The sequence below is a fragment of the Herpailurus yagouaroundi genome, unplaced genomic scaffold (assembly GCF_014898765.1).
Source record: "Herpailurus yagouaroundi ecotype Mexico unplaced genomic scaffold, PumYag 164, whole genome shotgun sequence".
NCBI lineage: Eukaryota > Metazoa > Chordata > Mammalia > Carnivora > Felidae > Herpailurus > Herpailurus yagouaroundi.
The window spans coordinates 47,698,720-47,722,859 of NW_024412405.1; the positions used below are offsets into that span (position 1 = coordinate 47,698,720).

The 24,140-nt window shown below is 36.2% G+C and overlaps 1 protein-coding gene across 1 annotated transcript in view; it reads left to right on the plus strand.

The window, feature by feature from the left end:
• Nucleotides 1-24,140, plus strand: part of DIAPH3 (diaphanous related formin 3) — a 508,696-nt gene that overhangs the window by 271,645 nt on the left and 212,911 nt on the right. The window contains exons 21-22 of the mRNA XM_040487410.1: nucleotides 76-315; nucleotides 17,486-17,615. Coding sequence (XP_040343344.1) covers nucleotides 76-315; nucleotides 17,486-17,615 — 370 coding nt within the window. The remainder of the gene's footprint in view (nucleotides 1-75; nucleotides 316-17,485; nucleotides 17,616-24,140) is intronic.

Sequence of the window (24,140 nt, forward strand, 5' to 3'; positions counted from 1 at the left end):
AGATTACTTTCAGTCGTACAGTACTAAAGTATACCATGCATTTTAAAGGAAATCTGCTATTTTCTTTTCAATCAGATGAGCAATGTGAAGAGACTCCGGCCACGGCTCAGTGCTATTCTCTTTAAGCTTCAGTTTGAAGAGCAGGTGAACAGCATCAAACCTGACATCATGGCTGTCAGTACTGCCTGTGAGCAGATAAAGAAAAGCAAAAGCTTTAGCAAGTTGCTGGAACTTGTGTTGCTAATGGGAAACTACATGAACGCTGGCTCCCGGAATGCTCAAACCTTCGGATTTAACCTTAGCTCTCTCTGTAAAGTGAGTTGTTTTTTTTTTTTTTTTTAAACACATATTTGCCTGGACACTCATTCTTAAATGTCAGCCCTGATTACATTATTTAAATATTTTTATTTTGATGTGTTCATTATCGAGAATTTGAACCAAACCATGGACCCAAACCCAGAGTGAACTGAGCTAATTTACTCAACCTCTGAGCTAAATCCAAATATTAATTTTCTCTGATCTGCAAATCCAACTGAAGGATTTTGTTTAATAACAGAATTATGTCATAAACCTATGCTGTCCCAACCTAATGAAATGGAACATCAAAATATTTAAATCTAATATTCAATTCAAGTGACTGCAAATGGTGGTATATACATATTGAGAATTGCTTAAGATTGTCGCTTCAGTTTTTACTTTACCTATTTAAATAGTTCTGTGTGTTTTTATTTTGTTTCATTTTTTGCAAGCTGACTAAAGGGAGAAAAGAGTGAGACTGCTTTATATAAAGGGGGAAATTCCCTTATTAGGAATAGACAGACATACCTCGGGTATCACTGATGATTTTGAAATGTTTCTATCTAAATATAATTTTAAAGGATGTGAATATTGAGTAAGTTTAGAGATTTTTTTTTTCCTCCTGAGTTCTTCCACATGTTAAATACTGTTACGGCAAATATATTCACTGTTTTCATATAACAGAGTTCTTTCCTAGGAAGAGGGCCATAGCAATAGTGCTTTACTGATCTGCTTACAATGAATTCTTCTTGTTACACATCACAAGAAAAGCCTTCTTTTGTTCTTGACCTGCTAACATCTATACCACCTGATTAAGGAATTTGATGACTGATTTTCCCCGCTATCCAGAAGTTTGCTTTATACCATTTGATTTTTCTGAAAGACCTACATTAGCATGTATGTAACCTCTTTTCAAACTGAAATCTGAAGAGGATTTTCGCTTTTACAAAATGGGGATTGCTTTTTTGCTTTATGCCATTTGGCTTAAAGGCCAAATGAAAGGTTTCGTGGGGACACTCTACTTTCGGGTAGCAGGGGAAACCAGTGTTGCCGTTGCCAGTGAGATAGGGAAGGTGAGAAGCAAGTTCAGTTTTAGCTGTGGGTTGGCTTGAATAGTTAATCTCCCAGTGCTTTCGAGACTTGCCTTATACAGTGTTCCTGACCTAAGCCTCCAGTTGGTATCAACACCTGTGAGCTTGCCCCACCCCAACTCCATCTTTTTATTTTCCTCTCCGTTCCTGAGCTTGATGTATTCAGTTAAGATCCCTAGCATGGGAGGTGCAATTCATAATACATGTATTGAAGACTTTACATATTTGTAGAGTGCTTGCTTATTCCTGTGCCAAATGCTTGACCTGGTCATCCCATTGAATGGATGTACTTATTTACCCGGCATACATGAACCCCCGTTTTTCACCATTAATTATTATTATTTTTTTTAATAGAGCTGTATACAAAAAGTTATGGCAACAGAGTTGAGAGAGAGAGAGCCTAGCACAGTTAGGAGGGGACAGTTAAGCATTTGGAGAAGGAATTTGAGCTGAGTCTGGAAGTGCGAGTGGATGTTCCCTGAGAGGAAAAGGCGTTCTAAGCTAAATCCATCAGTTTGCATGACGGGTCATTTCACGGCGTATGTGAGTACACCAAGTGATGGGAAGCCTAGACGGGAAAGGAATGGCGAACAGGCAAATGAAATAGTAAATTGGTCTACATTGGAAAGCACCTTCAGTGCCATTCCTTATGGTGAAGATTTATGGAAACCTGTTAGTTTTTAGTAGAAGTGATGATATCAGAGACGTCTTGTGAGAACATAATTCTAATAGCAGTGTGGAAGAAAGTTAAGGTGCCCTGTCCAGTACTGTTACCATTAGCCATATGTGGCTATTTACATTTAATTAAAATTTAAATAAAATTAGCAAGTGCCTCAGGCACACTAGCTATGTTTCAAGCCAATAAGTGTCCATACGTGTTGGCAGCATAAATATAGCACATTTTCCATCACTGTAGAAAATTCTACTGGACAGCACTGGGGTAGAGGGTTATAGCTGGGAGAGGTTCTCTGACTGACTGACTGACTGACATATGTAGCACGTGATCTAGGAGAGTGGACTGAGGAACTCAAGCGGAGAAGATAGATAGGGAAGATGAAGGGAAAAAGGAGAGATCAAAGATAACTCCTCGATACTGACATGTGTGATGTGGTTGCTCAAAAGTGATTGAGTTCAGGCTATTTTTAGTGTTTCCTACCCCTTGTTTACCTCAGTGTCTTAAAGGGAATCTGATGGAAGCTGCTTTAACTATTTAGCAAATATTTGTCCGTTATGAAACAGCGAAGGTACTTTGAGACAATGGAAGTGCAGGCTAGGGTAGTGGCAAAAGGACTTGGGGTAGGATGGGAGGGGCGGGAGGAGGGGAGTATGCGCATTTAAGGAATATCTAGGGAACTGTTGGAGTGTTGATAATGAACTTGGAGGTGGAAGGGCAAGGAGGCAAGCAGAGGCAAGCCTTTCTCAGGCTTTCCCTGAGAAAGGAAGCAAAAGAAGAAAAACAGGATGAAGAGCAAAGTTGGGGAGAAGTTTACACCTACAAATCAACTGAAATTTGTTTCTTAGTGCTAAGGGTCTTTTCTTCTGTAGAGTTTGTGTCTCAGAACTGCAGTCGACTCCCTCATACACTTCCTTGAAAGGGAGCCGTTGACAAGAGATTAGATCTGAGTGATGAGGTAGAATAGCCTAATACAGTGCCTGGTGCATAGCAAATACTCAGTAAGTGACAATGCACCAGACAAAATGGACACCAAGTTGTGCCTTTTATGTAGTTAGAGTAGGCATTCTCTCATACTGCTAGACAGTGGCTGCTACATAATAATTTAAAAATCTTTTACAAAAGCAATGCATGCTGCTATTATTTTACTACAGCTAATCTGTAAACCAGTTAATCTGTCTCCAGATAAGAGTTGACTGTATTTTCAGGCAACGATACTAGATATTTTGACCATCCCTCTTAGGATTCTTCTGTTGTGCAAGAAAGAAAATAAATACTACAACTTTATATTTTTTATTAGCCTACATGTCAAGTTGAAAGCTTATATTGAACAAGATGATATCTCATCATGTATGTTATCAGAAGTAGCAGCTTGATCTTTGACAATTGTGATTGAATTTTCACACTGAGTATAAAGCATTTGGTTTGGTGATAAGCCCCCATAAAAGGAATTCCATATGTATTTGACAGTAGAAAGGGTAATATTTTAATTTGTTAAAACATGCTGGGTAATTATATGACATCTAATATTCTATATTCAAAACCTTTACTTTTAAATACCCTTTGTAAATTTAGCTCTACTATGAGAAGTACAGGGAGTTCTACTAAGTTGTTAACTTTTCATCCTTTATAAATAATTATATGAACTGTGAAATCTATATAGATTATAGCTTAATTTTAAGGGCTGTATTACATCTTTGCATACCTTTATAATGGAGGTAGCTAAATATAATAGCTCTGAGTTCAGAGGGAAAAGGATCGCGTGGGTTTTTTTACCCTAAAGATTGGATGTGGCCTCTGTTAAATAAATGTAAAAATAAAATATAAGAAACAAGGTAAACATAAGATAAATAAACATAAGATTTTTAGAGGCTTTCTGGTGGTAAAAGTGAAGTACAGACATGGTCGTGAAACTTTTTGTGAACTAAGAGGTTTCTCCTCCTTTGCCAAAGCTGAACTTCACAAGAAAATTTGCACGTGTATTGTTAGAAAAATACGACATTGAGCTGTGTTCTTTAAAACAGTAAATGAATGAATCCGTTACATTAGGATCTTTCTTTTAGAACCATTTTTCCCTCCCCTCCCCCTATCCTTTCCCTAGGAGTATGGGCCAGAGCCTGGTAGGGTTTGACACATTAAGGGAACCCTCGTGGAAAGATACAAATATACTCTTCAGTTACATAATGCTATTTCTAGTTTAAGTAAAATGGTATAAATACCTTGGTTTCGGATGGCTTGACTATTTAAAAGGATAAACGTTAGAATATGTAAAAGAATGGATGAACTTCTTGTCATTCATAAAGTCCGCCAAAGATATTGCTAGACTAGATAAAAATTGGATAATATGCAATTGGAGATTATATTCTTTTTTCAGGACCTGCTATTGATTAAATGCAAATCCGTATCCTTAGAAATTCAATCAGTAAATGGTAGGTGATTGCCTCACCAAAATGCCCACCTAGAAAAAATTTACATGTGATTAGTGTTGAAGTTAATTTTCTTAGAGAACCTATTGGTGATGCAAAGATCTTTTTTTTTCTTCTTTCTCCAAGTAGATCAGTGTTCTAGCAAAAGAATGAGTTGACCCAATCATCAAAGTTTAACACTATATTAAAATCTATGAGAGGATTTTTACCTTGTAAATTAAAAAAAAAAACAACAACAGGTATCATCAATCCATATACTATGGCTATAGCATGTGTTTAATATTTCCTAATGTCTAATGATAAGTAATTTCCAAGTTACAAATTATCCCATTCAGTACAACTGGATGATGTAGTTATAAAATATAACTCTTTGTTCTAAGTAATTACATTGTATTGGGATAGTAGATATAAATTTTGGAAGAGTTTACAAAGTGTAATAACTGACTTTTGTCAGTGTTAGCTATTTTGGGGGGGAAATTGCAGAAACAAGTAATTGCTGATTCCATTATAAATTGATCAGTATCATCATGTTGTAGGAAAACTTCTCTCTTCTCGTTGGCAGTAGAACATACAGTGAGTTCACCTCAAAGGTGAAGTCCTCAAAGGACATGTAGTAACGGAAGTTTAGGATAGTCGGAAGTTAGGTGTTAAAGGGTTGGGAAGTGGCAGGCAAGTTTGGTTTTTGTCTCCTCTTGAGTTTGATTTTTTTTCCATTTAAAAGACTTTTTTTTTCTTTCTTTCTTTTTTTTTTTTTTTTTTTTTGTTCATTGAAGTACATGAAATTTGTATCTGATATCCTGTATATTCTTTTTATAAGCTCAGGCTAACCAAAGTAGAATAAAGCTAACCAAAGCTGTGATGAGGAAGATCTTTGAAGGAGAAAAACAACACAGAACAAAAACCAGCCATTTCATTTCCTTTTTGATTGATGCCTCCACCAACTCCAGTGAGTGATTTCTTGAAATTGTGAACAGTTCTTCCTGTAGGACATTGACTCTCAACCAGGAGCGCCCTTTAAGAAATATTGATGTGTCAGCCCCACATTGGATCAATTACTTCAGCGTGTATGGATGTGGATCTTGATTAGTGGCTTCTTAGAGGTCTCCTGGATGATTTTAATGCACAAACTGAGCTGAGAATCATTTTGTCTTCTGCCCTACTTTAATCCCAGAATGGAAAAATCTCTGGTTGGTGGTGTGGAACCAGCCAAGAAACAAACATACAAAAGCAAAACCCAACCAATACAAGAACAAAAACAAAAAAGAAAACAGGTCTATGTCTTCACTTAAGAATGAGGGGTGAAAATATTTCCAAAAACTGCTTTTTTTTGTTTTTGTTGTTGTGTTTTTTTTTTTTTCATGCCGAGCTCAACACTACCCTGATAGTGAAGAAAAAGAGTGGGTAGAGTGTGAATCTCAGGCACACGGCAGAACTGAAAAAAGTTGATGGCCAGTGTCCTGAGTTATTCTTCAGGGCTCTACCTTGTACAGATAGAGTTTCAGTCATTATATAAAAAGCGGGAGACAAATAACTCTGCCTATCACCTGTTACACTCAGATCGGATCATACTGTGAAGCTTTTTGTGTGAAATTTTGCTTCTCCTATATCACCTTTTCATTCACTCTATGAAGTTATTTTGAAGAAAGACCTCTGCCAAACAAATCCACTGTTCCATCTACATTGTGTTTTAGAAGGATTTTAGAGAGGTTTTTATTCTTTATCGGATTGGCAAAATCACACCAGTGAATTTTGGCACCCTTTGAAAGTAAAGCAGTTTTTGGCCAAAGACTTGCAGATAACAAATGCCATTCTTATTTTACATCCAGCCAATTAAGTCACTGAAATGTTGACTTCCAAAGCAACGTGAAGCTATCTAGGATTTTTAACCCCTTTGATTCATTCAGTAACACATTTAATCAATAGCATTTTCCAAGAAATATTTAATTGGGTTTACTAAATAATGTTTTTGATAAATTGTATTCATATTATCTTAGTTTTTTTTTCAACTGCTATTAATCATTGTAAATTAGAAATATTCTTTGAGGTGCCTAGATGGCTTAGTCGGTTAAGCATCTGACTTCAGCTCAGGTCATGATCTCACGGGTCATGGGTTCGAGCCCCGCATCGGGCTCTGTGCTGACAGCTCAGAGCCTGGAGCCTGTTTCGGATTCTGTGTCTCCCTCTCTCTCTGACCCTCCCCCACTCGTGCTCTGTCTCCCTCTGTCTCAAAAATAAACATTAAAAAAAAAATTTTTTTTTTAAAGAAATATTCTTTTACTAGAATTAGAGTGGCTTTACTCACGATCAACAGATACACTGCTTGTGTGCTATCATCTCACCATTTTCATGAAAAACATTGCTAATCTATAAATCTCTTTTCCCCCAAACACATAGTCTCAGAATTGGCCTTAACGCCATGCTTATAGACAGGCCTCCTATCCTTTAGAGGGAGCACCCAAGAAGAACCTTACCAATCATCTCTGCTTTACTCCAGTCTCCTGCTTTTGTGCATTTTCAAAATGAAAAATCAAAAATTGAATAAGATGCTCCATTCCTGATAGTCAAGGAAATTTATTGTTTGCCTCTTCTTTATCAATGGTTTGCATTGTTCTTGCATTTTTGGAATAGAGGCAAAATGTGCAGGATTATTATCTCCACAGTTAGACAATGGCATTTGTGAACGTTTGTTCTTAGGTAGCAGAGGTGGGGAGTACAATGATAAAAATGGGTATAGACTAAAGCCAAAGACATTACAAGAAAGGAAAGTTATTGGCCAATATCTCTCATAAAAACATATGCAAAAATTCTTATCAAAATGTTATAAGCCAAACCAATAATGTGTAAAAAAGAAATATATACTACAACCAAGCAGGATTTATTACAGGTGTAGGAGACTGGTTAAACATTTGAAAATCAGTTAATAGAATCCATTACATCTATAGGCCAAAGAAGAAAAATCATTTGATCATGTTAATGTATGCAGAAAAAGCATTTGATAAAATCCAACAGACATTCATGTAAAAAACTCAAGAAACTAGAAATATAGAGGGGGACTTCCTCAAGTTGATAAAGAATATCTACAAAAACTACAGCTAGCATTGTACTTAATGGTAAGAAACCAAATATTTTCCCTCTAACATTGGGCAAAGAAAAGCATGACCCTGGTCAAAATTCTTTTTTTTTTTTTTAAGTTTGTTTATTTACTTAGAGTGAGTGGGGGAGGGGCAGAGAGAGAGGGAGAGAGAGAATCTCAAGCAGAGTCCACACTGTCAGTATGGAGCCTGTTGTGGGGCTCAAACTTGTGAACCATGAAATCATGACCTGAGCTAAAATCTAGAGTCAGACGCTTAACCGACCGAGCCACTGAGCCACTCCCCTGGTACCCTTCTTATTCAGCATTGTATTGGAAGTCTTAGCTAATGCAGTAAGACAAGAAAACGAAATAGAAGTTGTATAGATTGAGAAGGAATAAATAAAAGTGTCTTTGTTCATAGGTGAAATGTTTGCCTGTGTAGAAAGCCCTACCAAATTGACCAAAACCAAAAAGAAAAAAGAAAAAATATATATATACCTCTTGGAACTGGTAGGTGATTATAGCAAAGTTTCAGGATATGAAGTTGACATAAAAAAATTAATCACTTTCCAAAAACCAGCAACGAAGAGCTGAACTTGAAAAACAATATCATTTATGTTAGTACACAAAAGAGTAGTATTTAAAATATGTACAAGATTCTTATGAGAAAAACTATAAAACTTTGATGAAAAAAATCAAAAAAGAGCTAATAAAGAATTAGATATTCCATGTTAACGGAAAAGAATGTTCAATATTATTTAGATATTTCTTCTTCCCAACTTGATCTGTAGATTCCATGCAATCCTAATCAAAATCCCAGCAAGCTATTTTGTGAATATTGACAAACTGAATCTAAAGGCCATATGGGCATGTAAAAGACCCAGAAAAGCCAACACAACACTGAAGAGGAACGGAGTCAGAGGACTGATACTCCTGGACTTCAAGAATTACAAAGCTGCAATAATCAAAATATTCTTATATTGGTTAAAAAAAAAAAATGGACAGATCAATGAGACAGAATAGAGAGCCCAGAAATAACTCCACATAAATATAGTCAAATCTTTGACAAAGAAACAAAGGCAATCAATGGAGAAATAACAGCCTTTTTTTTTTTTTAATTTTCTTTGAATGTTTGTTTATTTTTGAAGGAAAGACATAGCATGATCAGGGGAAGAGCAGGGAGAAAAGGAGACACAGAAAGCAAAGTGGCCTCTAGGCTCCACACTGTGAGCACAGAGCCCCATGCGGGGCTCAAAACTCACAAATCGCGAGATCATGACCTGAGCCGAAGTCGGATGCTTAACCGACCGAGCCACCCAGGCATCCTGAAATAACAGTCTTTTGAAGAAGTGGTGCTGGAACAACTGCACATAAACATGCCGAAAACAAAACAAAACAAAACAAAAACTGTATCTTCATACAGACCTCAGGCCTTTCATAAAAATTAATTCAAAATGGACATAGCCCTACATGTAAAATGCAAAGCTGTACAACTTTTAGAAGATAAGAGAAAATTCAGGTGACTTTAGTTTTGTCAATGACTTTTTAGATAGGGTACCAAAAGCATGATCCTTGAAAGAAAAATAGTGAGAAGTTGGATTTCATCAAAATGGAAAACTCTGCAAAAACACTCTTTTTTTTTTTTAAATTTTTTTTCAACGTTTTTTATTTATTTTTGGGACAGAGAGAGACAGAACATGAACGGGGGAGGGGCAGAGAGAGAGAGGGAGACACAGAATCGGAAACAGGCTCCAGGCTCCGAGCCATCAGCCCAGAGCCCGACGCGGGGCTCGAACTCAAGGACCGCGAGATCGTGACCTGGCTGAAGTCGGACGCTTAACCGACTGCGCCACCCAGGCGCCCCCAAAAACACTCTTAAGAGAGAAGATGGGAGTGCCTGCGTGGCTAAATCGGTTAAACCTCTGATTCTTGATTTCAGTTCAGGTCATAATCTCACGGTTTGTCAGGTGAAGCCCCATGTCAGGGTCCATGCTGGCAGCATGGAGACTGCTTGGGATTTTCTGTTTTCCTCTCTCTCTTTCTTTCTGCCTCCCTCCCTCCCTCCCCCTCACTCTCTTCCTCCCTCCCAACGTCAAAATCAATAAACTTAAAAATATATAAAAAAGAAGACACACCACAGACGGGGAGAAAATCCTTGCAAAACGCATATCTAATAAAGGACTTCTATCCAAAATATATAAATAACTCTTGAAATTCAACAAGAAAACAATTAAGAAATGGTCAAAAGACCTGACCGGACACATCACCAAAGAAGATTTACAAATGGCAAATAAATATATGAGCAGGTAGCCAACATCATAGTCAGCAGAGAATTGCAAGCTGAAACAATGAGACAACGTACACATCTATTAGAATGGCTAAAATCTGAAACATTGGCAAGTTCAAATCCTGGCAAAAATGTAGTACAACAGGAAGAGAATACAAAATGGTACATCTCTGTTGGAAGACTGTTGGGTAGTAACCAAGTTAAACATAAATTTAGAATTCAGTGATCACACTCTTACTTACTTTTAACGCCTTACTTATTCAAAGGCGTTGAAAACCTGTGCACAAATGTTTATAGCAGCTTTATTTGTAATTGCCAATATTTGGAAATAACTAAGATGTCCTTCAGTAGGTGAATGGATAAACAAACTGTAATGCCTCCGTACAATAGAATAGTATTCAGTGATAAAAATAAATGATCTCCCAAGCCAAGAGAAAATTTGGAGGAAGCTTAAATTCATGTTATTAAGTGAAAGAGGCCAATTTGAAAAGACTACATACTGGATGATTCCAAATATATGTATGACTCTTTGGAAGAGAGAAAATTCTAGAAATGGTAAAAAGATCAGTGGTTGTCGGGTTGTGATGGAGAGAGAATACAGAAGATTTGAATAAGAGCACGGGGAGTTTGGGAATTGGGTGGGTGAAACTCTTCTGTATGATGGTATAATGGTAGATATATGATCTTCATTGTCAACCCCCCTACAACTGTAGAAGGCAGCGGATCTTAAGAATAATGTCATCAGTTGTGACAAATGTACCACACCCATGTAAAATGTTACTAATAGGGAAATTTGGATGGAGGAGAGGGTATATGGGAGCTCTGTATTTTCTGCTCATTTTTTTTTCTGTAAAGTTGAAACTGCTTTAAAAAAATAAAATCTAGGATTTAAAAAATAAAAGGTAGAACATTCAATTTAAAATTTATGTATTTGGTCCATTTATATTAATTAAAGAATACTGAGCTGTTTTAAATGTCTTGTGGATAAGGAGGCTATATAAATAAGCAGAACATTGAACAATACAGTAGATAATGTAATAAGCTAAAATTTTTACTACAGTGCAAAAATTCTTTGAACTCTGCAGTTTTTGTAGTTGCTAAAATCCAAAAGAAATAAATTAAAAACATAATTCAGGGAAAGTGGGGGGGAGTATGAAAGAAACTAGCTTATAATTATAGAAATCCACATTATATAAAGCATTTTCTTATTTAATATTTAAACTCTCATCATTTTAAAATGAAAACCACACAATGAATAGAAATTATTTTCATATATGAATATCACAATTTGTCTAATATATTTTTTTACCTAATATCATTTGATCTCTACTTTAAAATCATTTTGAAAGTTTTATTATAGGTAGTAATAGTTATGGCAGTGACCTAAATGGTGTTAAGCATCTTATTTTATTTAAATTAAGATTTTTATTTCCATTGTAGGGAGATAACCAATCTTTTCAAAAAAATTAATCAGCATGGTGATTATTTTTTTAATGCAGTTATACACATATCAAAAAACATTATTCATTGTATAATTGTGGTTTTCACCAGTGAATTTTTCCTGGCACATTGCCCTTCTTATCTAAGCAAATATGATATTTTTTTTTGATAGTATGTGTTTACACACCTATTTTCATGGGAATACCTTTAACTTCTATTTAGAGTTCCTATTTCGTACGTTCACAAATAGCTTTATTCTGCATAGGATTTAAGATGGAATGTGATGTTCGTACGTATACTTGTTCAAGTCTGTTAAAGGTTAAACTTAACAGCTGTCTTTTCATCTAAACGTATTCGAATAATATTTTGTCAGCACTAATCTATTAGCAATGTTGAAAGACTTGCTGTTTCAGTGATAAGATTTAGGTGACATTTTATTAAATTTATAGATACAACATTAGAAAGAATGGCATGCTCTCAGAACTAGAAATGACCTCAAGGTAGCAGATGTCTGTTTTTAGAGGCTTTTCAGGCTAAAATTAGCAGGTTGTAGGGCTTCAGTATTTTAAATTGCATCTGTTCTTTTGTTGTCTTACCTGCCATTTTTGTCCACCGTGGTTTTGAGAAATTTGTTTATTTTGACACATAATAATCTAAAGATTTTTGTGGAGGAACGGTATTTTGTAGTAGTTAAGAACTTAGGATTCAAACAGACATGGGTTCAAACCTTGGGCTTAACAGATAGTAGTTATATGACCTGGTATATGCTACATCATCTCTCAAGTCTTTTTTCTCCTCTTTAGTAATGTGTATAATACTAGTTCCACCTAAAGATATTTTGTGTTGTAAGCACTAAAATATATCCTTTTTGACTAGTTCTGGCCTCAGGGTAAGTGTCACGTAAGAGCTACTGCTATGATAGTATTGGTGGTATTTGTGTTAATGGCATTAATATTAATATTGCCGTTATTATTTATAATAAAAACTGATCATTAATATTATTTCTAATATTAATCATATTAATTGCCATACACAAGTTAGGGTCTTCTAGAATGTTCCTGGAGCAATTACAGATTCTCGTAATTTTGTCATTTTTATGGTGTTCAGCAATGTCTACAACATCCAGAGCATTAGTGCCGTTTTGATACATACTTAGATAATAGAAGCACAATAATGGAAGTAGAGCTACTGATTTGGCAATACTCTTATGATTTAAGTATCATTAGTCAAAGAGTGTGGGACCTTTGGATTCTGAGGATCACCAAAAGGAGACTCAGTTTTTATTTTAGGAATTTTTCTTGTGATTAAAACAATGGAATATTCTTTAAATATCATCCGAATTTGTGCTGAATGGCTTAAAAATATTCCAAAACACTGCATTATAGCTACAAAGGAATTCTACTCCAGAGTGACAAGTAGGCCATGATTTATTACAGGATCTTCTTTTAACGTTATTTTGTCTGAAATGAACAGAGCAGTTGAAGAAACTCCATCCATCTTTGTGTTTATTTGACATCCATGCTGCATTAAATGTACCTCAAAGAAACAATATACAAATAAGAAATTCTACTTAACAGTGATGATTACTCATCAGCAAGATACATCTCTTGGCAATAAAACAAAAGGAAGCCTGTCAAGCAACGTCTGTTAAAATTTAAATAAAGCATAGTTTTTAAACCTAAATGAATTTTTAAAGCAAATATTTTAGCTTCATTTTCTTTCCAAGAGTTAGCGTTACAAAGTGTGCTCAAGTGAACTGTTCTTTCTCTCCAACAAAATTAGCACCATCCCCCCAGCTTTCCTTATTCTTCTAGTTGAATTGCTGATTATATATGATAAGAGTAATTAGTGGAAATAAAATGTGCCCCTTTTGTTCATGTTTATCAAAAAGTGAAAAAAAAATTGAGCAAGTTTGTAAAAAGACTTTGATAAATATTTTGTGCATTTATGCTTCTGGGAGGTGTCCTTTTTTTATCCTTTTTTATAAAGTGACATGGGGGAGAAGTAGAGGAGGGAATAGAGTAATTGATGCAGGAAGAATAACTTTGTGTACTTTTTCCTGAGAATGTTAGGACCTGAATGAAGATTCTCTACCCTGGAATTTAAAGCCACATAGCAGTTTGTAAATGAGACACCATATGTTATCAACAAACAGTTGCCATCCTTGTTTCTTATCTAAACTTATCATTTATTAGGTTTAATTTCAAATTTATTTACTTGGGAATTTTATTTTATTTTTTTGGTCTTACGAATGTTAAATACAGATTCTAAAAGGATGGGAGAATTTTGCTTCCATTTACTATTCAGTGGACATACTTTTGAATATTAGACTGTTGCCAATACGCTACCTGCTAAGCAGTTGATGTTTTCAGTAATATAGCCAGAATAACACTCTGCCCCATAAATTACTGTCTAGCTCTGTGATGGTCTCTGAACAACTCGAATTTTTGTTTGACTTGTATACTTAACATTTACTAAACTGGTAGATGCTATAAACTATATTCTAGAATTCTAATTCTGAATTTTTATTGCTCATGAATAAAGATCGAGATTGATCTCATTGGTTGTTGTTAGATCACAGAGATTTCTTCATACATTTAATCCTAGCGGTGGCTGGCTATTTAGTTGCATCATACCTAGTACTTACTGGAAAGCTCTTTGAGGGCTTTGCAAATTACAGAGGTAGATGGTGCTTGTGCTAATCAACATTCTACACAGGTCGTGTATCTAGTTTCACAGGAAAGGAACATGGTTGAAGGGGAGGGGTGTAACCGGCAGCAGTGGGGAGCTGAGAGTCCACAGGAGGGATGCTATTCCCAAGGCAGTCATTGCTGCCAGGGGGGAGGGGGAGAGAAGAGTTTATTATTAAGGTGTTTTAAAAAACAAAAACAAAAGACAGCTTTTATGCTAAGTCTTGGTTGTACAAGAGAAAAATTATTTATGAAACTTTGCTACTTTTACTCTGGCCTTATCCATTAACCATGGTAGTGTGAAGGAAATTACGGATTGAAAGGTAATTTAATAAATCCGATTGGCATTCTCAGTATATGTGAAAACAAACTGAAAGATTCTAACGGCCGTTAGCATGCAAAAATAACTTGTGAACTGAGATTACAACTACTTTAATTCATTTTTATTCTAGTATTTTTTTTTAAGTTTATTTATTTTGAGAGAGAAAGAACGAGGGGGAAGGAGGGCAGAGACGGAAGAAGAGAGAGAATCCCAAGCAGGCTGTGCACAGTGTCAGCATAGAGCCCAACAGAGGGCTCAATCTTAGGAACCATGAGATCATGACCTGCGTCGAAATCAAGAGTCGGATGCTTAACCGACTGAGCCACCCAGGCGCCCCTATTTTAGTATTTTTAAAATTAGATTTCGTTATGTCTATCAACACTTGAGTCTGCTATAATGTATACTTAATATTTTTGGAGTAGAAAGCGAATTTGGAGTCTCTTTTTTCTGTCCAGTCCCATATTCTTATTTTATCTGTGTGAAAACTGAACTCTAGTAACTTGCCAGTGACCATGTAACTAGTTAAAGGCACTGTTTAGCATTACCAGGTCATCCACACGTGTTAGTGGCAATTAATCTAGCTAGTTAGCCAAGTCCTTTTTTGAGGTATGCTTTTTGAAACACTCGGATGTTGTGGTTTATGTTCCTTTTAAAAAAGGTATCAAATAATGGATTGTGTCCTATCAGTCAGTTTTTAAGGTGCCATACTTAAGGAATCATACTTTTGATTTGCATGTTGAAAGGCCAGTGTAGCATTTAAATCTATCACATGAGTAATCATGAAACTCAGGTTGTGTGGGAGGGTAGCTCTGTATTTCCAGGAATAAGATATTTTTGTACTAATAAGTAATGTGTTTGAACATTTGTGATGGTAGAGTTTATCTCTCCTAATTCCACTATCAGATATTAACAGTTGTTTGATACTTGTCTGATAATGATATGATATTTAGTGATGTAGAGTTTAAAAAAAATTACATACACACCCACCCCCATTTGAACTGTTGGAAAGGAAGCAAGGAAACAGGGCTGTCCACAACTAGGTATACTAAGAATTTCCAGCTCCAAATGAACTCTTTGTACAAAAGAAATGACTTTCCCCCTTTTGTATGTATCTGCTCTGAATAATTACTCAATTATAGGGAACACCACCTGATGACATGTTTGCTTTCTATTCACCCTCAACACCCCCATCCCCAGTTACTACACAAAACCTGAGCTGGCTTCCATTTATTTTTTATGTTTTTCGCATCATTACTTCTCCCTTCTGGTTGCATGCCTTGGCCATTTCAGATTAGAATTGTCTACTCTAGTCTTCTCTTCAAGCCTCTGTCCAGCTTCCTTTCATTCTGTGTACTGGTTTGCATTCATTTGATCAACTGTTTAGCTTTGGGGGCTGAGGGCTCACAAACTGGTGACCTAGTCCAGTATGTTCCTCTGAGTTCTATCTAGTCAGACATGCTCAAGAGTTTACCCACCCTCGAGGGAGAGAAAATTGGTTCTTTGGGAGCAAAAGTATCTTGCTGTTTTTATGCGCAAAGCATAGATGTACATGCAGTACATAAACAGTTACCCAGTATACCGATGATTTAAAAATTTCGTAAGTGCACGCAATTAAGAAAAAATGCCTAAAGATGCTCCTTAGTCAGCAATAATGAACGACAAAAAAAGGTTGAGAAGCATTGTTTTACACCTGTATCAGTCTACATCCTTGTTGGGCATTTTTACTTGGATGTCACTTAAAAGCTTTAAACTCAACCTGGCCAAAACTGAAACTGGTCTCTCTTTGCCCACCCCACCTAAATTTGTTTGTCTTTCCACTTATTCCAATTAATGGCACCGCCTGGGTTTCCATGCCCCCTCCATCCTGTTATCTCCATCCCCAAGGCACTGCCTCTGCTCAGGCCTTCTTTCCCTGACTGAATTATTGTTACAGCATTTTAAAGTTATTCATCCTGCTTCTGTTCTTACCTTTGCTTTTCGTCTTTCATCCACACTGCACTAGAGGGAACTTTCTAACTGCAGGTCTGGTCATCTCTTACCCAATTTAAAAACTCCCAATTCTGGGGCGCCTGGGTGGCTCAGTTGGTTAAGCATCCAAATTCAGCTCAGGTTCCAAATTGATCTCATGGTTCGTGGGTTGGAGCCCTGCATCAGGCTCCGTGCTGACAGCTAGGAGCCTGGAGCCTGCTTCAGATTCTGTCTTCTTTTCTCTCTGCCCCTCCCCTCTTGTGCTTGTGCTCTCTCTCAAAATTAAATAAAGATTAAAAATAAGTTAATTAATTAAAAAATACCCCCCCCCCCAATTCTTAAGGATCAAAATCTTCTTTCCTTTGCATGGCATACATTTCCTCCTGTTTTCTGGTCTTTTCTGATCTTCCCAGATTTATATCTTTGTACGCTATCATCCTCCTCAACACACACTTTTATTTTGGAGTCATTCAGACTCCTCAAATGTGTCATTTTCTTCTTCATCTATGGCCTTTTTAAAATGCTGTTCCATCTGCTTGTGATACTGCACTTTTGAATTTTCTTCCTCCCTTCCTAATCCCATACAACTTCCTGTCTACCAGTGTTCAGTTCAGATGTCCTGTCCTCTTAGGCATACTTTGTGATTATTCTTAGTGTACTCTTTGTCACACCAGGGTAAATGTGTGTGTGTGTGTGTGTGTGTGTGTGTGTGTGTGTGTGTGTGTATGTGTATGTGTATGTATGTAGGTATGTATGTATTCCACCCCCCCCCCCAGTAAACAGCTTCTTGAGGAACTCTGTGTCTTTTTTGTTATTGTATCTTTGTATCTCCAACTCCTGCAGTATCTAGTAGGCATTCCATAAATATGTGCCAAATTAAAACAAAGAAACTAACGCCTGGGGTTGTTTTAAGTACTACTATTATATAGACTTTCAGGTTACACTGCTGTCCTAAGTATTTATCATACATTTGCTGCATAATAAATTGCATAATAGATTAAACTTATACTTTCTTTCCAACAAACGTTAATGACGTTACTTAAACCAATTCATAAAATGTAGCTTTCAAGTATTTAAACCTTTGCAATTCAAAAACAGGATTAACTAATTTTACAACTGACTTAGCTTTTACCTATAAAATGTAGTATTAATGTAATATAAATAGGCAGAATATCAAAATATTTTTTACTGTTTTTTTCTCCCTCTCATCCTATTTAGCTAAAGGACACGAAATCCGCAGATCAGAAAACAACACTACTTCATTTTCTGGTGGAAATCTGTGAAGAGAAGTACCCTGATATCCTGACTTTTGTGGATGATTTGGAACATTTAGACAAAGCTAGTAAAGGTTTGTGATTTTATAGAAAACATTTCACTGCTTTGGGTCTTCAGTTGGTACGCAAAGACCGAACATAGTGCCTTTTATTTGAATATACTTGCTACTTTGCCACAGTGATTTACTACTGAGTATGTCATTTTAAAAATAGATGTCATAAGACATTTATTTTATGAGTTATCATTATTGGAACTATGAGTTTAATGGTTTTATATTAGAAAATGAGGCCTGAATTAAAAAATACATTATTTTGTAGTTTAAACCTTATGAGTTCCTACCAGCCCCACCCGCGGCTGGGCCCCCCCCCCCCCCCGCCGTTGCTGTTAAGATGCTTCCTTGGTTCAGTGTCATTCACTTGGGGACAATTGTGTATCTGGGCCAAGCCCCAGTAATCAGTGGCCCCAGTTAGCCTAAGTTCTGAATCTATCTCTATCCACATTGAAGGGACAGACTGCATACTTTGTCCTAGCAGAGAAAATTCCATGCAGTCCTTTCTAATACCCAGATAGCTAACCTGCTTCTGGTCCTTACTGGACTTAGACCAGGTTGCAAAGGGTCATGAGAGGATAGGACCTGGTATTAATAGTTGGTTATAATATGATTTGAATGCAATTTTTGATCACTTAAAGAATCTAGTTTTTATTTATATATCATTGATTTTGTGGAAAACATTTTACATGCTTCAACAACCAGTTTATGAATACACATTTGTATGAATACATACATATACGTACATCCTTTTTTGGAAGACAACTCATTTGAAGTGATGGGATATCGTTATTCTCACTGTGTTGAGTCCTGGTCATTAGAAACGTCAGACTATTTTTGTAATCAGTTTATTCCCTTCTTAAAATTGGAATTTGTCAACTTAAGGATACTTGTTTTTCCCCTATATTTTAGTAAATACTTCTTCTTAAACAAACAAACAAAAATCAGTTTTATCATTTTCTACTCCCTTTAAATAGTTTCCTGAGATGTAGGTTTCTTTAAAGTATCTATCTCATGCAAGCTTTTTGAGGGTGGGAGGGGGTTAGAAATAATTAGTCTGGATTTTTAAGACCCAAAATAAACTTTTCACTTTATTTTTTGATCTTGCATGTGAATATAACAATACTGAAATTACTTACTTTGCCCTTGTGCTACCTTAGAATGTCCTTGGTATAAGAAGATAATGACCAAGTATATATGCATGCATTTAAATGGAATTTAAGAAGGGAAGATAATCAAATTATTTTCTCATATAAAACAATGAGATAGGGCCACAGGGCACAGAGGAAAAAAATATTAAAAGTAACTCTAAGTGGTTGATTTATTAATTCAAGAAGGTAATTTCTCTAAAATGAGATTTCTGAAATTTTGGAATAAAATGTAAGTAAACAGGCTGAAAGAGAAGTGAAAGTGGATGTTCTTGATGAATGGTAAGCATGATAAGTTGAAGAGAAATAGATGAAAAAGTTATGCATAATGCCTTGAAGTATAGAGAAAGTTCTTTTTCTGGAGAAAAGAAAGCTGAGTAGTTGATACATTATATCAACGTTAGGTCTTTGGCAAGAATTGAATCCATGCAAGCCTGTTCTGATAATAACAGTTTGCATGTCTGACCACTTCCCCATCTTTCCTCCTGGTTCTAAAACTGAACAGTAAGTTGGAACATACTTCTGTTTCAGATGTACTTTTTAGGACAGAGTTTATTTTCTACCAGTTTTGCTCTAAATTAAGTTTTTAAAATGGCATTTATCTATTTTGACTCATTTGATTGTACTTGGAATTCTCTATAAATATTTTAATATTTTGCTTTTGAAAACTATTTAAATTTGATAAGGGCTTACAGAGTTGTAACTCGGTAATTAGATTCTTTTGTTTGTTTTCTTTTTTGGTGTTTCTGTGGGGGCATTCTAGAGCCTTGGATGCTTCTCATTTCCATCTGTTAGAGCGGAGGCGTGCATATGTGTGTAGGTCAGCAGACAGTGTGAATGCATTTCACTGGGAGCAGCCAACTTGATGTTTGAAATAGAAAAACCATCACTGAGATAGATATATATATAGATCCCGATATAGATATGGATGTAGATATTATGTAGTATAGGTGATTGTTGAGCATAATTTCTTTGTGTGATTATATTATTCTATTAATGAATGAGAATTTATAGGAATGAGCGTGAGTTTTGGATGAAATGAGTCTACATTTGCTTTGGAAAATTTCAGTGATTTTATATTATATATCATCACTTAAAAGTTTCCATATTTGAAGTCTCCTCAGTGAGCTATCACATGAATTAAAAAGTACCTTTGTTTTTGAGACATAACAAATCCTGGCCATTAAGTCCTCGTGGATCAGCAGGGGGATCTTTCATTGCAACTAATGAGCTTACCCGTATGACAATTTTCAAAAATCTACTTCATTAGGGCTGCTTCTTTTCTAAGAGATAATGGCTTACAGCTTTTCTGTTGTATTTCACTGAAAATATTTTGGGTTATTATTGTATTTCTATATACCATTGCAATATTTCTTTTTTTTTCCCCCCTCCTGGACTTTTAAGATTGAATACATTGTCTCTTATCTAAACAGTTGAAGTTTAATGGACTCTAATCTGTGAAGGTTCTATTGATTATTTCACAAGAACCTGCTTCATTATTAAATTGGAATGGTATTTTATTAATGAGTAGAAAATATGACAAAACTCTGTGGGTTGGGGGAGTGTTTTCAGGTAAAACCAAGGTCAGTTTATAGTGTCACCTTGTTCAGCCCTGTCTCTTAGGGTTCTCATACCTCTGCCATATATCTGTCTTCTTCCCTAGGTAGTCTAAATTCTAGAAATGCCATGTAAGTCCAGTCTGTAACTCACTTATTCATTTGATAAGCCTGTGTTGTATGATTGCTCAGTGTCAGAAACGGTGCACTTGCTGCTGGCCCAAGGTTTAGCGTCTGTGTCTTGGTGGAACCCAGGCTCCCTCACTGGCACCCGGCTCCTGTTCCACGGGTTCCTCTTAGATTCTCAGTACCCTTCACTTCCACCTCCTGTTCAATGCAACTTCTAAGTATTGCCATTGTTATAAGCCTAATACTGAGCCCCACTATGCATAAAATACGGCTCTTAATTCCTACAGCCTTAACTTCTTCTCCCCAAATGTTATTTACTTGAAAAAATCCTTTTTAGTACCTTTTCTTTTGATTTCCTTTTTCTCATTCACCTTGCCTCTCTTCAGCTTTCAGCATGCCAACTGAAAGCCGCGTGGTGGATTTTAAGTTAAATTTGTGGAAAGTGGCAGCTGTGGCCTACGATGTTGCCTAGCTCTTTCCTTTATCGAGTAACTTAGAGTAAATGTCACCTTCCCTCTGGTGCTTTTTCCTGGTCGTTCCTGGGAGCCTCCCCTAAGTTTCAGCGTGCTCTACTCTTTCCGTATGCATAAATACATACGTTTTCCAGAAAATTCTTAGACCTTATTTAAGGTCTAGGAGTCCAGCCTGGAGACTGTTGCTGGAGCTTTTGGAGATGGAATTAGCTTCTAGAGAAAGGGCAGCCTTCAGTGAATTGTCAGAGTGGATTTAATGATTGCCCACTTCTAATGTTTTTCACTTTTTTCCATTTCCATGTGTTTAGCTTTCAGGAGCATTCTTTGATGTCTTGTATTTGATTTTTGTCCTCTTCATTTTATTGACTTCTCTGCTTTTAAGACTGTTTGTTTGATTTTTAGCTAGTAACTCCTTGCCCTGACCCAAATATTTGTCTAATCAAATACATCTACAATTCCAAAGCCTTGTGACTTTCCAGCATTTTATGATAAATGGCTTACTAAATACCAAATGTTTATCTTTTATTCACCTACTGTGAACACTTAGAACACTTCATTTCCAGGTGGCAGCCACCTGGAAATGCCTAGTGTTTGGAATTTCAAATTCATCTGCTATAATAAGTAGAAAGCATTTTCGAAGGCTCCCATTGACCTCCTTGTACTATAGACTTCTAAAAATGCCAATTAAATTTATTAGTTTGATATATATTTTGAATATTCAGGATTAATTATGAATTCAATCACATTTTACACATTCCATGTGTACTGTAAATACATAAAAATATTCATTGTGCGACAGACTTAATAACATAAATAGCATTGTGTTTGTTGGAACCATTCTGTCATGGAAGTCATAGGTTACAACCTCATAATTTTGTGAGATAAATAATTCAGTTGATATTACAAACCAATTGTAGGATATTAGAGTTTTCTGAAAATACACATTTGTGTGCATTTCTGTCAATACAGTGAAATAATTTGAAAGAACATGGTGGGGGGGGGACATTTATAATAAAACAATTTAGAGAAGATAGCCATGTTAGGGTATTGCTTTAATTGAATTGTCAATAAGGAGCACAAAAATATATTCTACTAGGAACTGAATTCTGTCTCCATATGTGGAAGCCCTAATCCTTAGTACCTCCAAATGTGATTGAATGTGGGTTTAAAGAGGTGATGAGTAAATTGAGGCTCGTAGGGTCAGCCCTAATCCAATCTAACTTGTGTCCTTATAAGAGGAGGACATTTGGACAGATAGACAATGGGGATTCGCATGCACCCGAGACCATGTGAGGAGACAGCAGGAAGGTAGCCATCTATCTGCAAGCCAAGAAGAGAGGCTTCAGAAAAAAACAGATTACTGACACCTTGGTCTTGGGCTGAAGAACTATACAAAAATAAGTTTCTGTTGTTTAAGCCACCCAGTGTGTGGCATTTGTGATGTGGCCCTAGCAAACTAATAGAATAACTTAAGACATTTTTCTTGCTGAGGGTTTTTGGCTATAGAATAGAGTAGCCTATACAGAATAATTTTTTACTTTATCAGATCACTTAGTCATAGACCTGCTGTGTTAGATGTTCACTAGCAATCAATTTAGGGATATCAAAGCCTTTTGTGCAAACCATGAGTTATCACATGATTTTACATAATTGCAAGTATGCCTCAATTCCTCTTTCGAATAGACATGACACAGATTAGTACATATATGAGGAAATATTGAGGCAATCTAAATAAATATATTCATGAATGTTCACATTTAATTTCAGGGTTAGATCAATGGCATCTCCTAGATTTTATTTTAGAATGCGTTTTACACTGGTATATTAGAATGTTTTTACTCACTGTATCCCTGTGTATATTTCTTTACCAGCTACCCCTGTTTTGCTACTTGAGTAGTTGTAATTTTATTATAAGCAAGTAGCCAATAAAGGCTAGTAACACTCTGAGTTCTCTGTTGACCCTTTTCTGAAAGGGAAGTGTGGATGGATGGTTGTGCCTTTTTTTGCATCATCCTATAGAAATAGTGAAAACATTTGGGGTCTCCTACCTGTGTAGCAGGACTCTGCAGATAGATGGTAAAATTACAAGTTATATCTGGGAAGCTACTTTATGACTCCTATGTAGCTAGGTCTCCATGATCTAATTTGACAATCTGTACCCATCTAATAAGTATACTTAGGAATTGTAAAATAATTTTAATGTCACTACAAGCCAAACATAATAAAAGACAAATTTATTTTCAAAATGTAAGTCACATACAGGTTTGCATATATGTCCTAAAAGGGCAGTATTTGTGCAATTTTATATTCAGATTAACACTTTTAACATAAAAAGGTAGGATGAAATATAACTGGGCCATTCACAAGGTAAATACAGGATTTACGAAAAACATATATAGTATACTGTGAGCACAGTCTACTGGGAAAAGGGCCACAAGGTCCAAGTTGTCTGATGAATAGCATTTTACTTAAATTGTTCCAGTTTATTTCCAGGGATTGTCTGTATAGAGTTGGCATCAAAAGTTTCAACTGGAGACTTGCGTGTCAGGTTGTATTGCACTGTTTCTCTGTGCAAATATAAACTATTTTGAAAAGCAGCATAATGGAATGCAGAGAGACCATGGCCAAAGTCCCTAGAAGGATTAAGGATTCTTTAGACTGACATTGAGGAACACGAGGCATGGAGGAACTGTACTTCCAGCTCAAGATTGCTTTTTGAGATACTGAGCTGAGAACATTTCCTGAATCGGCTGCTGCTTGGGCTGATAGATGATGATGAAGAAGAAAAACACATCAGGAAGACCTCTATATCTTTTTGGAGGTTAGCAGACTGAAAGTGGCATCAATACAGCATTAATCTTTTCAAGAAACTAACAGTTTACAGTGTTTGCAGATTTTTGGCCAGCTACAGATTTGAAATAGCTACTCAAACAGTTCTATCAGTGTCACCTATGAGCCATGTCTAACATCAAGTAACAGGACATCAAGTAACAAGACAGGATCAACAGTGACAACCAAGGTCTTAGAGCTCTCAGACTGCTGACGGCGAAGCAGTATTTACTGCACCTCAGTTTTGCAACATGAAGTGGAAAATCATAAACAAGGTGGATGAAAGAAAATTTCAGAATGAGAGCATGCTGAAGGATAGCTTAACAAAACAAATCTGTGCACAATGAAGAAACCTAAGCTGTGGATGCGATAAACTCACTTCCGGCCATCTGCTGAATGTCGCTGCTCACACGG